This window comes from Macrosteles quadrilineatus, unplaced genomic scaffold (genome assembly GCF_028750875.1).
Source record: "Macrosteles quadrilineatus isolate MER2022 unplaced genomic scaffold, UCM_ALF_1.0 Scaffold_8__2_contigs__length_117827958, whole genome shotgun sequence".
NCBI classification, from domain to species: Eukaryota; Metazoa; Arthropoda; class Insecta; order Hemiptera; family Cicadellidae; genus Macrosteles; species Macrosteles quadrilineatus.
The window spans coordinates 2,209,713-2,223,496 of record NW_026542601.1 but is presented as its reverse complement, the minus strand read 5'-3'; the positions used below and the strand labels follow the sequence as shown (position 1 = coordinate 2,223,496).

Below are 13,784 nucleotides of genomic sequence, written 5' to 3'. Positions count from 1 at the left end.
GTATTATTGAAAATAATATTGTCGAAGAAATTGTCTGAAAGCGCAATAGTATCTTCGAGAGAAATGTGACTGTTATGTTATGGGAATTTAATGTAAGGATAAACGTTTGATCTTACAATTCCTTTATTTATCCTCCTTGATCTGTCCAAGTTGATTTTCTCTTCTTATTCGTACCTTTTTGCACAAAATACAAAATAATAGTATTTTCTGGTTAAAGTGTAAATATGGCTAATGAAACATGCTAAAAGCTTCAACGGCTTAGACCTTCCTTCAATTTGAGACCACCGAAATTAATTTAGTCCAACACATTCCTTTTACAATCTCTTAAAGTTAGACGGTTTTATCCATATGAAATTTGCTTTACGTTTGGAGTTACATCAAGGCTATACATCCTAATGGGAAGCAGGAATACATACAACAATATCCGTATTTGTGCAAACTTTTATTGTGAAAATACTTACAATTAAATTAAAACTACATCTTCTTCACTATTTACTAAAGTTAAAGCTAAACCTTATACAAGAACATAAAACACAAGAGAACAAAACTACTGTGGTGATATAATTTAAAAATGAATAATTGTTTTCGTAATAAATTTTATTTCTAATTTTTAAGACTCGAAAAGCTAAAACAATAATCTATCTTTCCTTAAAATTAGAGTGAAATGGTACTGTATACATCATTAGCAGTAATGTATGTTATTTACAACGGAATCACATTGAAGTATTAGTATGTTACATAAACAGCTGTTAAATTAAATACCCCCGCCGCAGCAAACCTGCCGTCTAAGCGAATTTCCATTTGGCCGAATTGATTTTCAATTGATCTATTTAAATAACATTAGGTTTAACGAGTACCTAGGTTTGCTGCTACAAGGAAACTAATAAAGTAGTGTGTTTTTAGTAAAATATTTGCCAAGTTTGATCAAAATATATCGATAAACAAGCAAACTACAACATTTTACAATATTCTCCATAAGAATAACATGGGAATTTTAAATTTACCATTTTTTTAGTTTTCTCCGTAACCAATAACCGTACAAAAACACTTTGATATACTGAATTGTTTGTTTTTTTAAGCTCTTTAAGAAGGTTTAGAGAAAAATTGGGAAATTTTGTGTTTTGAGGGTAAAAAGTGAGAAAAACCAATTTTTACCCCATAAAACCCCCCATAAAACCCTGTTCCCATGGTCCGATCATGTTGGATCGCGAACTCATTCAAGTTTATCCCGCCTTACACCTTCAAACCAAATTTCATCAAAATCGGATAAAAATTACTCAAGTTATCGTGTTCACGGACACATATATATATATATAAATCTATATATATATATATATATCTATATATATATATATACATATATAAAAATTTGAACGAATGGTGTTTTTGGCCTCTGGGGACATTAAAATGAAAAAGTAAATCGGTCCCGGGCCTAAGTCTTACCATGAGACCTACGGTAATAGCTACTTCCCTATAGGGAAATTCGCTAAAAGCAACTTATATTAAAATAGAGTGGAATGAAACAAGAAGATAATTTTGTACAAAATACACACTATGTAAAACACTTGACCATGGATACACTCCATTCGCATGTTAGAGTTGAAGCCAGATTTACGAGTAGGCTTGGATAAACAATTACGTAGTCCAATTTAGCCATTGACTGGGGGCGCAGATGTAAATTTATATAGAATACAACAATTGTTTCACCAAGCTAAACTGAAAGGTCAGCTGATTACTAAATCTAGCTTCTTATACCTCATCAACTATCACAGTACAAGGATGTGCGAAAAATAAATTTAGCATCACACTATGAGTGGATCTTTCAACTAAGTTCCTTTTTAATTGGCTACAGCTGGTCTGTGTCTACTTCAATACAAAAGTCAAAGGTACAGTTTTTAAACTTGGTCACAAACGAGCCATTAATATAATGACTTTCAAAGGTAACTTTTGGTAACTCGTAAAGCTATAAACAATCGGCAAGATGACGCTGGTTTACACGCCGAAGTACGACGGTGTGGTGCTCGTGGGGGTTGTCATTGTTGCCAGAGTGTTCCTGAAGAGGTGTTCAGTAGCGGTAGCCGCCTCCACTGCCAGTGCCGCCTCCGCTGGCTGGGTAGCCGCCTCCAGTGGCCGTCCCCTCGTACCTGACCGTCGGATGGTATCCTGTCTCGTCGGCCGTGTACTCCACGATCTGCCGCCTCCCGTCCGGCAGAAGGACCATGTACATGCCCTTGGCCACGTGACCCTCTCTGGACTCCATGTGGCCGAAGTCGTTGCCTGAGGGAGCGTCTTGTACGTGGTAGGAGAACTGGTAGCTGGCAGGCTCCTGAAAAATTTGTTGAAATTCAGTGTGGATTCAGCAGTTAAACGTTTTTTATTTTATTTTATTTTGTGTGTGTTTACTTAGGTTTTAACTGTTCTTAACCACCGACGACGGTACAGTCTACTCCTCCTGTAAAGTTTCAGTCAAGAATGAGCCAACTAAGGCTCTTGTAGGGCTTAATCCTCTTTCAAAGACGTTACATACGTATCACAAGTTAAAGTGAAGCCTTGTTTTTTAGGGCTCAGTGGTAAGTGGTTGGTTGGAATATTGAGGTCTATTTGGATTTTTGAGGTTGTTATTGGTCTGGTACGTTGGTAAGTCTGGTTATTGCAAGGCTTGTGTATTTGGTGAAATAGTATCTCAAGCCTAAAAGAAAAGGTCTTGAAAAGTATCTGAAGCAATTCTGAGATTAGGGCTACAATAGTAGGAATGCATTATAATTTAGTGACATAATTAAAACAACTTTGTATACATACCGAGCTTCCATCATCGTAGTTGTAGCCTCCTCTGCTGCCTCCTCTGCTATATCCACCCCCGCTGTGACCGCCCCCGCTATATCCACCCCCGCTGTGACCGCCCCCACTGTATCCACCCCCACTGTGACCGCCCCCGCTGAAGCCTCCAAACCCACCAGAGGAAGCCCCGGTGGAGAACCCTCGGTTGCCCCCGAAGCTTGGACGTTTCGGCGCCGAAGAGATCTGCCCCGGTACACCGTAGGATGACGAAGGTGCGCCGTAGTTGGCACTGGGTCTGAGAACTGCCATCGTGTGCCGGTTACTGTTGCCGAACCTGTTACTGTAAAAATAATAGGTATTATAAACAAATTTAATGCATACTTTCATAAACAAAGATTTTGATCCGGTCTATTTCAGGGTTACTGTTAAGTCTACTAAGCAGTAAAGTACTTAAGCTACATGTATCCTCCGTTTTATCCAAGTTGTCCAAATCAGCAGCATTCAAAATCAGCTGCGATAAAGTGTTTGCATTGGATGGATTTGAGAATTCGCAATCCTCCATTGCTATTTCTGATAATAGCAATGGTTTAGGTTAGCAATTTTACATTAGGTATAAACCTAATGTAAAATATCTGAAGCAAGTTCTCTTTACAATCTCATTCTACAGTAGAACCTTATAAGTTGCATCTCTTAATCTCCATAATTTCAAACCGATCAACTCTTTTAGTAAACTCAAATCATCCATAGTAGGAAATTATATTGTAGTCCTCTCTGACAGAAAGGAACGTGACAAAGAAACTAAGGGAAGAGTTACTAACAAATTACCTTTCAAACCTTCAAAAAAGTTTTATAATCTGGAAGCTAGGCATGCAGCAACGGATCTGTCAGAAGAACTATCAAGAACAGATGGTAAAGACAACCTATCTTAGGGTACAACCAAAAACTAGCAACCCTTACAACCAAGCTAACCCCTATGACTAACTTCAAATACATCTATGGATGAATTTTCTGACCAAGTTAAACCTATGGTTACCTGCCGCGTGAAGGTGGCCCATACGATGCCGAGGGTGGACCATAGGAAGCTGACGGAGCGGAGGGTGGAGGTGGGGCGAAGGCATCCTCGTTGGTCGTTGAGTAGTTAGGTACGGGGGGCTCTGCCCAAACTGCCCCCAGGCACATCAGCACCGCTAAACTGCTTAGGCAAACCTGCAAAACATTTGGTAAAATATTACTATAGGTCAAACAAAGTCAAATTCTTAAATTAGCTGTTTTAATTTTATTTGAGCATGGTTGATGGTTCAATGAGCCTCAAAGGAATGAGCTTATAACAGAGTATGCTAATTTTAAAATTCTATTTCAATCCTCAGTACGATACTATGACAGTCGATGTGGCATACTCCAGTTTATATATATATATATATTTTAATATGGCTTTGTTAGAAATTCGGTAATAAGACAGAAACCAGTTTCAGAATTTAAATATTTACTACATCCATATATTGAAATATTCCTTGTAAAATCATAAGACAGTTTTGAGCCAGAAAGTCCTATTGCGCATGCACACAAAAGGACAGCTCAGTAGGTCTTGCTTTTAAGGTGTAGAATTAGTTGATTTGTGAATTGAACAAACCGACTCTACTCAATGCAAACCAAGAACCACTGACTTGTTGTTTTTCGACACAATATACTACTCCCTGAAGAGTAACTCTGTAACGGATGTGACTCAGTCTGAACATAATGTTGATACTCAATCCTAGGTTAACCGCACTAACATAACCTAGACTGAAACTGTGGAGAACGATATAATACGGTACAACAGTTACTCAAGAAACCACACTCCCGGGTACACCACCACCACCAGGACGGAAAAGTTAAGAAACAACGGAGAAATAATTACAAACTCAACTAAAATGAGACCAAAGGTTCCCCGCGTACGTAATTATGTTAGATAAATTCAATGAAACTGTCATTATCCGGGTAAGTTAGCCGCAGACTGTAATATTATGCATGCGGTGACACAATTTTTGCAATGTGTAAATGTAAATGTGTAAATTTTGAAAATGCAGAGTAAACTTATTTTTGGAAATGAGCTACAAACTTGTATAGAGGAACAGTAAGTTGAGTCCCAATCTATTGAATAAATTTATCAAACTAGTTAACAGATATTTATCAAACAAATTTATCAAAAAGTTGAAGTGCATAATGGACAATACTTCAACAAGTTGAATACGTTCCTTCGTATGTAGCCATGGATTATGAGGATATCCTATTTTCAGATTGAAGTAACATCTAGTTATAAAATGAAAATGGACGTGGTTAAATTGAGAGATAATTACTACTTCAAGTTGTATGTCATCCATCCTTTTAAGGAAAAAACTACAACAAAAATCTTGATGTTAACCATAGCATAATTAATGTCAAATAAATCACTCAAGTATCGTAAATTGTGATACTTTTGACAATGGTGCACTCTGCGAGCTATATTTAATTTCAACGTAAACTTAGCTACAGCTGGTTTAATGGTACAAGAAAAATATGCCAAGATAAAACAAGGTCGAATAGAAATATCCCGGCAGGTTATATTGAAAACATCATTCATTGGTATAAAAGATGCCATAACGTAAAGGAAATGAACGGGAAGGAGGCGGAAGAGAGAAAGGTGTTAAGGTTGCGAAATTGATGGACAATACAGTCACTGGTTCAGGAACTACTCATTAGGAAACGGTGATTAGGAAATACTAGGTCCAACTTAGCAAGGATTTGTGTGCGCTTTTAGCATTCGATGGTTACCGACTGAAAAGGAACGTCTCTATTATTATACTGCAGCAGGCTTTTTCAATACTACATGTGTTAACACATGAACACACCACCGTGCTCAAAAAGCTATTTTTGGGCTAAAGCTATTCCTCCCTATGAGAAGCGATTAGATGGAGTCCAGAAAATCAGCTGTACATCTTCTCAAGGTAAAATTTGTCCCCTGATTATGAGTAATGAAATGGTCTTGATAAATTAAAATACGATTTCATCGTTTTATAAGTAAAAATATTTTTGTGTTTACTTTCGTGTCACAGTATATTTTTACTACAATAAAATTGAAGTTTGCAGTATCAACATTACGAAAAATTTGATGAATTCGAATCTATTGGCGTTTTAGCGGAGTAATACGTATTACTTATAAATAACGGGGACATCTGTAGGCATACAATAGCAAAACGAAATGGAAATTATTTCGGAACCAATACTAAGGTCTAAAAGTAATACTTTAATACTTTTTTTATGAAATATTGACCATACGAATGTAGGTTTTTTGGTACTTTGGCATTATACCGACCACACCTAGTAATTATAACCTAACCTAACCTAGCCTAGCGTAACCTAACCTGACCTAGGGTGGACTATGTTTTAGGTTAGGTTAGGTTAGTTTAGGTTAAATTATGTTAGGAAGATCATGTTATTTTAATTAATTGGAATCTTATTTGGAAGTGGATTTATCGGTGTGGTCGTTATAATATCAAAGTACCGGTATTTTCAATCAAGTCTGAACTATGTACGAAATTATCTATTAGTGATTTAATTAGCTTAATAATGGTGCAGTACACAATCTTTTTTTCGGTCCTCGCACATTTTCAAAACTGGGTTTTGCGTCGGTCGTTTAACTTGATATAGTGCTGAAAATAGAGTTACTTGAATATTGAAAAATATAGTTACTCTAGCGCCTAGTGATGAAATATACTATTTCGTAACACTAAAGGAAAATATTTTGTCAATACTTTTTCAATACATGTGTTACTGGGATAAAGCAGTCCCAGGAAAACCTATTATGCCTATTATGCCTAGGAAAATCTGGCATCAAGAAAATCAGCTGTACGTTGCGTCTCCTCTCCGGTTAACCTCAGCCGATTTTGTCAAAGAAAGTATTTCTAGTTAATTTTTGTAGAAATATAAAACTATTTTCAGAATTTCAACTTGATTTTTTCGTTTTGCCAAAGTAAAATCTGATTGATCTTTCTTTTTCAGGAATGGTGGAATGATGGAAAAGGATGAATGGTAAATTGGTTTGCTTAAAATATAATGGTACGGGATGATGTTCTATAGTTCAACTTCATCTTTTAGGACGAATCCGTCCATAAATTATTGATTTTAATAACAATTTCAAAGCCGATATCAATTTATGTAAACGACTACAATGTATTCCATGATCAAAAACGCTCCGAAAGAAAATCGGCCAACACAAACCCCCTCAAAATTTAACCTTCAAACGAGACGCTAACCTTCGTCTAGCAGCACCCAACTTGTTTTGAGAACATTTTCTCATTTTGAATGAAAAAAATCATATTTCTGATTCATAACCCCCTAAAAATCAGATACTTTCTGAGATACAAATGGCCGTACAGTTGTTCTCTGTATATTCCAGGATTCCAAATCTGGGTGAATCTCACGGTAATATAAAAGTAATGTGCGAAGTGCGTTACAAGCCCAAGACCTTCACCTGGAAATTACCAAGTAATGCGAGTAATGGCGGCACGATCTGTCCCGGGCCATTACGTAAGGTGACAATGGTAATGGGACTTGGTACACTGCAGCTAATTGTAGCCAGAGCGGGAAAAATGCAGCCGAAACTGCCAACAATTATCGCGTAATTGATATTTTGTCATGGAATTGCTGGAATCGTTTTGTTCTGAGATAATTGGGATTAATTCGCATCTTGTTTTGTAGAAATATTTATATGGGTCTTCAGTTTTTAATGACCAAGTTGTAAGTTTAAAAATATACTACATTTAAAATTTTACATTAATGTTAAATTTAATTTACAAGAGTTTTGTGTAGAATATTCATAAGGTAGTTTGATGTTTAAGATAATTATTATTTTGCTTGTTTTTGATGTTTAAAATAATTGTATCATAATAATACTTTGCCTCCAGGGGTAAAAATCACGTATTTGATGTCCTGTTGTGTAGTCGTAAATCATTGTTTTGTTTTGGATTTTGAATTCTGCGATTCACTTCGGCATTTTGTAGACATGTTTACAAAGTTGTTCAATATTTTTGACCAGATTAAAAATATTTTTTGAATTTTATCAGTTTATTTGTATAGGAAATCAATAAAATCACGTAATTCGAATATTGTTTTGGTCATAACGTAGTTATGTTTTGTGGCATATTGATAATTTGAAACGTAAATAATTTGATAATTTGTTTTCTGTAGAGCTATATTTATAAGGTATTTTGAACTTTGAATAGTCTTGATACAAGGTAGAAATTTAGAGCAAATACATATACATTTAGTATTGTCCTAATTTATGTAAATAACTTCTTGATCAGCATTGTACGTGTTATTAAATTTTTGGAAAGTAAAATGTTATCTATTTATTTTGTTTATATATATATATATTTTATTTATTTAAAATTTAATTTAATTTATCTACCTTCCGCTAATTTTAATATTGATAATCAATGACAATAGTTATTATAGTTTTAAAATAAATAAACCTACCCTCTAGTTGTGTAAAATATTATTATTATTATTATTATTTGTAAATAGTATTTAATTTGTCAGCTGTCTTATCTCGAATTGTGAAATAAGCATCTAGTCGTGCTGATTGTTTACATTGAAATGTCAACGAAAGGTAAACATTGTGAATTTTCTCATGCTTCAATGGAGACCAATTAATATTTAATTTTGGAAAACATCACCTCAAAACCTTGGACATCCAAGGGGCGTAGCCCGAGATGAACTCAGAGAAGTGAATATTCCTATGACATTCCTAGGTATGTTGAAAATCTTTGTGCTTAATTTTGGCTGTATCAGTTTAGTATTTTAGCCGTGACAGCTGCTCAGACAGACAGATACCACCTCAATTTCATAATAGCAATATGAATAACAATGGTAAATAACAATGTGGCAATAACAATGGTAAATAACAATATAACCTGTCATGTAGGGTTAAGGATAAACCAGTTCTAAAACCAAAGTTGTTGTACACAATCACAAACAATAGACCAATCAATGGTTATTGTCTGTGATACAATCTTGATAAACATGATACAACTATTGATTTGAAAACCAAGGAACACCTCAAACGTCCACAACTGTTCATAAGACCTACAACGAACAATCACAGTAATTACAAAACGTTGCACTTGCTCAATTGAGAGAGCGTTTAAGATAAGATCTACAACAGAATGGTTATCATCGCAGGTTCTCAGACATATTGTCAGTCTGACACTGCATTCATTCATTACCACATCATGGTTTTTACCACTGGCCGACTTCCCATTCATAAACTCCAAGGTGTTATTCCCATCTGCCTATGCTATTGTGCGAACATCATAAATTGCATGTTGAAACTGTATAATTGTTGTTTCACTAGTTTTTGTCACTTGATGCTGCTGGGTAATTATGTTTTTTTGGAGGAAAGACTTGTGAATAGAATACACGAGTAGTTTTTGCTTGTACCGCTTGTACCCCCACAATACGTATTTTGGCATATGGGTAGAAAAGTACGTTTTACAACACTTTTCGATATATATAAATTTTATACTGTGAACATTTTTTCAAACGGCACATATTGAATTTTACAATAGCGGTCAATTTATCTGGTAGGGGATCGGAATGACTGGTATAAAACGATTGTGGTTATAAAACGTTTGATATAGGCTAATTACAATCTTGTAAATGTTTACAGTTAAGTGTACAGAAGAAATATAGGAAATTGCCTATGAAAGCCATACGAAACATCAGGTATTAACGTTTACTAGAAAGATTATAATCCAGTAGGAACTATACGAGAAAAAGTCAAATTTAAACAATAGTTGAATTTGAAATAAGTAAAATTTAAAAAATCCAATTACATCAACCGTGACCAATTGACGAAACCACACGTATGCAGGTTTTAACAGTAAGCCATGTTTTAATTAGCTCTGAGAATAAATTTGATCCATCGTTATAATACATTTTTGTAACGTATTCATAATCCATTATTTGTAGTTTATATTAGTTGGCATTCACGACTTTTATGACTCTGGTATACTGTATATTTAGCATCTGGGGTATTAATTGTATTAATTGTACTGGGGATCAGATTACAATGACAGACTATCAAAAAACTACGGTGTATCTCCAACTGAAACGATTGCCAGTCAATCCACACGAGTCAAAATCTAGATCTGAATTAAAAGTTAAATTGCAACAACCCAACAACAATCACTTGGCGACTAAAGGGTGTCAAAACTAGATCTGAATTAAAAGTTAAATTGCAACAACCCAGCAGCAATGACCACTAAAGGATGCGGTAGTCGGCGTCCCCACTTGCGTCAGTTTGAGTGCCCTCTCAACAAGCACGATGATCTATGGTCTTGTCATCCCAAGCACAACACTTGCTCGCTCCACTCCACGTAACAAACGTCCAGACGTGAGCGAATGGCTTGTTGCAACTCTGAACTGGAGCAGGGTTTGGTTACGGAAGCTTGTTAAACTTCGTACCTCAAATTGGTCGTTGACTTCCACTTCGCCGGGGTTAAGGTTCATTTGTTGAGTACGCGATAGTAATGCAGAAACTCGATATGGTAGTAGTTTAAGACTTATAAAGGTAGACTTCTTGTCAAGTTTAGTAATAAAATGCATTTAGGGAGTATGCAACATCAAGGGTGTTTTATAAACGACACTTGTTATGAAGGATGACTTACTATTGTGCTCTTGTTCTTGACTGTATTCACTTTTTAGAAGTTGAGGGGATAAGATTAAAATACAGGGAGGCAGAGTTAGGTTAGCATTGTAGCCTTTAGTTTTGAGAGTTGATAGAGATTTTTTTTAGTGTTACCAGACATTACATTACAAGATTCTCCCGACACAAGGGCTTATTTGGAAAAATATGAATTAAAGAGGACTTTATGTATACAAGACTGTGTAGTTTTGTAATTGACTTGAACCAGCTGCTCCTTTAGTCATGGTCAACTTTACCAAAAGCTCAGTGACTCAGTGCTATTTCAAACTATCAAAAAGGTACTGACTTTTCTCAGTATCAGATTACTGTAAAAGTTCTACGACGACTCAGCCACCCTGCTATACTGTTTGAAAGTAGTTTTAAATAAATATTTAACTTAAAAAAATAATAATAGATTAAAATGCAGTAAATTGTACTGTATTACAAAACAACTTAAATTCACCCAAAACTGCTTATCATGCCTAATTTTCTTAACCTGATTTTTTGTGATTGTGATTAGTTTACAAATATTCTTTTAGTTTCTTGTATATAAAAATTCCCTTCTAAAAGTATATTTATGAAAAGTTTAAGCTGCATAATGAAATCTCATATCCAAAATAATATTTAACTTCATTAATAAAAAATTGTATATCAAACGTGGAAACTTTCTTATTTTTGTATGTAGGAATTGTTTTTCAAAACTGTACTAAATACAATAAACAATTCGAAAATATTTTTAATGTGCAGTATTACAAAATCATTAAGGTAATTTGCTATAAACTCAGTGTATTGTAATTAGTAGGAAATCATGTTCAATACAAACAACCCCAATATTATGCCGTAGAAATCATCAAGGGTTTCTTCATGTTATTGAATTAATTACTCCTGAATTGATGGTTTGTTCAAAACTTTCTCTTGACCGTTATGTACTGTGTTAGTAAATGGTAATTATGATACTCGTTCAGCCCCTTTAGATTCTGGTACGTGCCATTTTTTTACAAATGGCCAATCTTTGCGACTAAGAATGTTTAACGTGACATAACTACTTTAAAATTATAAAGTTACTATTTAATAACGCAACTCCGTAACTGGTTGTAAACAACTTGTCTTTATCTTGGTGATAAAATTTTTATTTTTATTAAAATAGTTTATACAGTCAATATAACTTTGGAATGAAGGATGGCTTGAAGATATAAGCCACTACACAACACGTATTAAAAAAAAAAAAAAACTACTATTACTTCCATTTACAAAAAAAACAATTGTCTAGGAAGTTAGTGTCTTTGTGGTCTCTGTGAGGACTTCAGTTGTGTAAAAATGTGTTTATATATAATATACTTTAAAAAATCGACCAAATAAGCTCACCTCTGAACCTGATTGATATTGAAAATAATCATAAAAACATGTTGACTTGTAAAATTTTGATTATTAAAAACTATATTAAACGATGTGGGATTTGATACGCAAACGAAGTTTTTAATTTTAATTTTGGTAAAAAACACCACTTATTCCTTATTTGGTTGTTTAAACTTTCTTTAAATTCAGAGCAGCACAAACATAAATAAATATGAACCTTCATTACGTAAAACTATAGAAAATCCTTTTTAATTTGCCTTTCAGAAAACTTTTACTTTAAACTTTTAAAGTGCTGTAAAGCTGGAGGTAGTTAAAAATCTGTCCCCGCTTTTAACGAGTGGGAAACATAATTAGCACCGGACCAATGATATTTTTATTTGATTTTTTTTGAATATTGATAATCTTAATTGGAACAAACACCAATAGTTATTTCTTGCCACACCTTCTGACGATCCACTGAAAAATGTAAACAATAGTTCCATCAAACGTCATCAAATCAATCGAATCATTTATATTATCACAGAACAGATAAATTTAAAGGTTAACCTTCTTCAAGTTTAATTCGACATTAATTTTGTTGAGGGGTTTTTAGCTATACGTGAAGTATATCGGAACGTTATTTTATTCGTCAATTGGATAAGAAAAATAAATGATGGATAATAGTTTAATAAGCCCAGCAGCTTCCCTAACGACACAAAAAACAATGCTAATGATAACATTGTGTGAATGAACAAATATAAAACAAGAAGCAAACATAAATTACCCATGTAAACATTGAATATATAGAGAACATGCACAGTAACAACAATAACAGATACTACCAATTTATTACTATATTTTAAAGGAAAAAATTTAGATAAAACATTTTTATTTTAAGTGACTCTAGTAACAAATACAAGGAAACTACAGTTAAAAAATTTTGATTAAAGAAAAATATGAGAAGTCAACATAAAATGTATATGTAAATATGGAATATACAGAAAAAAAGATAAACATATTTGCTGAATGTGTCGCAACTAAACTTTTGAAAGTTGCAATTTATTGTTTAACAATATGTTTAACAATAAAATTACTATACACACTACTAATTTAATATGGAAAAAAATAAAATTAAAATGTGTATATACAAATTTTAAAAGAAATAATGCAAAGAAAAATAATAAAACATGTTTAGAAAGTATTTATATACATTCAGTAAAAAATTGACAATATAGAAAAGTAGAATTAGCAATAATACCAACACATATAGATGGCAAAAAATAGTTTGAAATATAACAAATTCATGAAAGAAAAAGAAATAAGTACCATAAAAACCTAAATAAAACAAAAAATAGTGTAATGAAAAAAAATAAATTTTAAGATATTCATAAGTTTAATAAAAAAATTTTTACAATAGTGTTTTTTAATTTAGACATAACGGATGCGTCTCCAAAACACTAATGAATACATAAACACAAAACACAACAGTTCAAAACAATGTTCTAAGTGCTACAGATATTCGTACCTTCATGTCGTGCGAGAGGCGATGTAGATCACTGACTGACGACAGTCGCGTCTCAGACATCTTTATATAACATCCTCCGCTGGACCACAGCTGCGACCTTGTACACCCGCGACACCAGGGGTGATGACCGACGTCCAGTGAAGGGTGAGGAGGGTGACGACTGGGACCCCCTTACTTGGCTGATGTAATGTGCTTTGTCAAAGAAAATCAACCGAAGGAACAAGAACCTAAGGTAGAAGTGGTAATTGTATGGGAAAGTGTAATTTTTGTGAGTTTGCTGATTTAGAGTGTGAAATAGTGGATGAAATGTGAGTTTTTAATCAGGCCTTATACACAAATAGATGTGTCACTATTTAGATATAAATACATAAACAAGTGATTGTACACATCAGACATACTGCCTTTATGAAAATATTAAAGTTATGTTAAAATACGAATAATATG

At 34.0% G+C, this 13,784-nt stretch overlaps 1 protein-coding gene across 1 annotated transcript; it reads right to left on the bottom strand.

The window, feature by feature from the left end:
* Positions 1–1,494: 1,494 nt before the first annotated feature.
* Positions 1,495–13,364, bottom strand: LOC128999469 (pro-resilin-like). Its single transcript, XM_054426010.1, has 4 exons — positions 13,341–13,364; positions 3,812–3,984; positions 2,800–3,118; positions 1,495–2,326 (listed from the first exon to the last, which is right to left on the bottom strand). Exons 1-4 carry the CDS (start codon positions 13,344–13,346, stop codon positions 2,066–2,068), a joined length of 759 nt encoding a protein of 252 aa, XP_054281985.1. The 5' UTR covers positions 13,347–13,364; the 3' UTR covers positions 1,495–2,065.
* Positions 13,365–13,784: the final 420 nt, after the last annotated feature.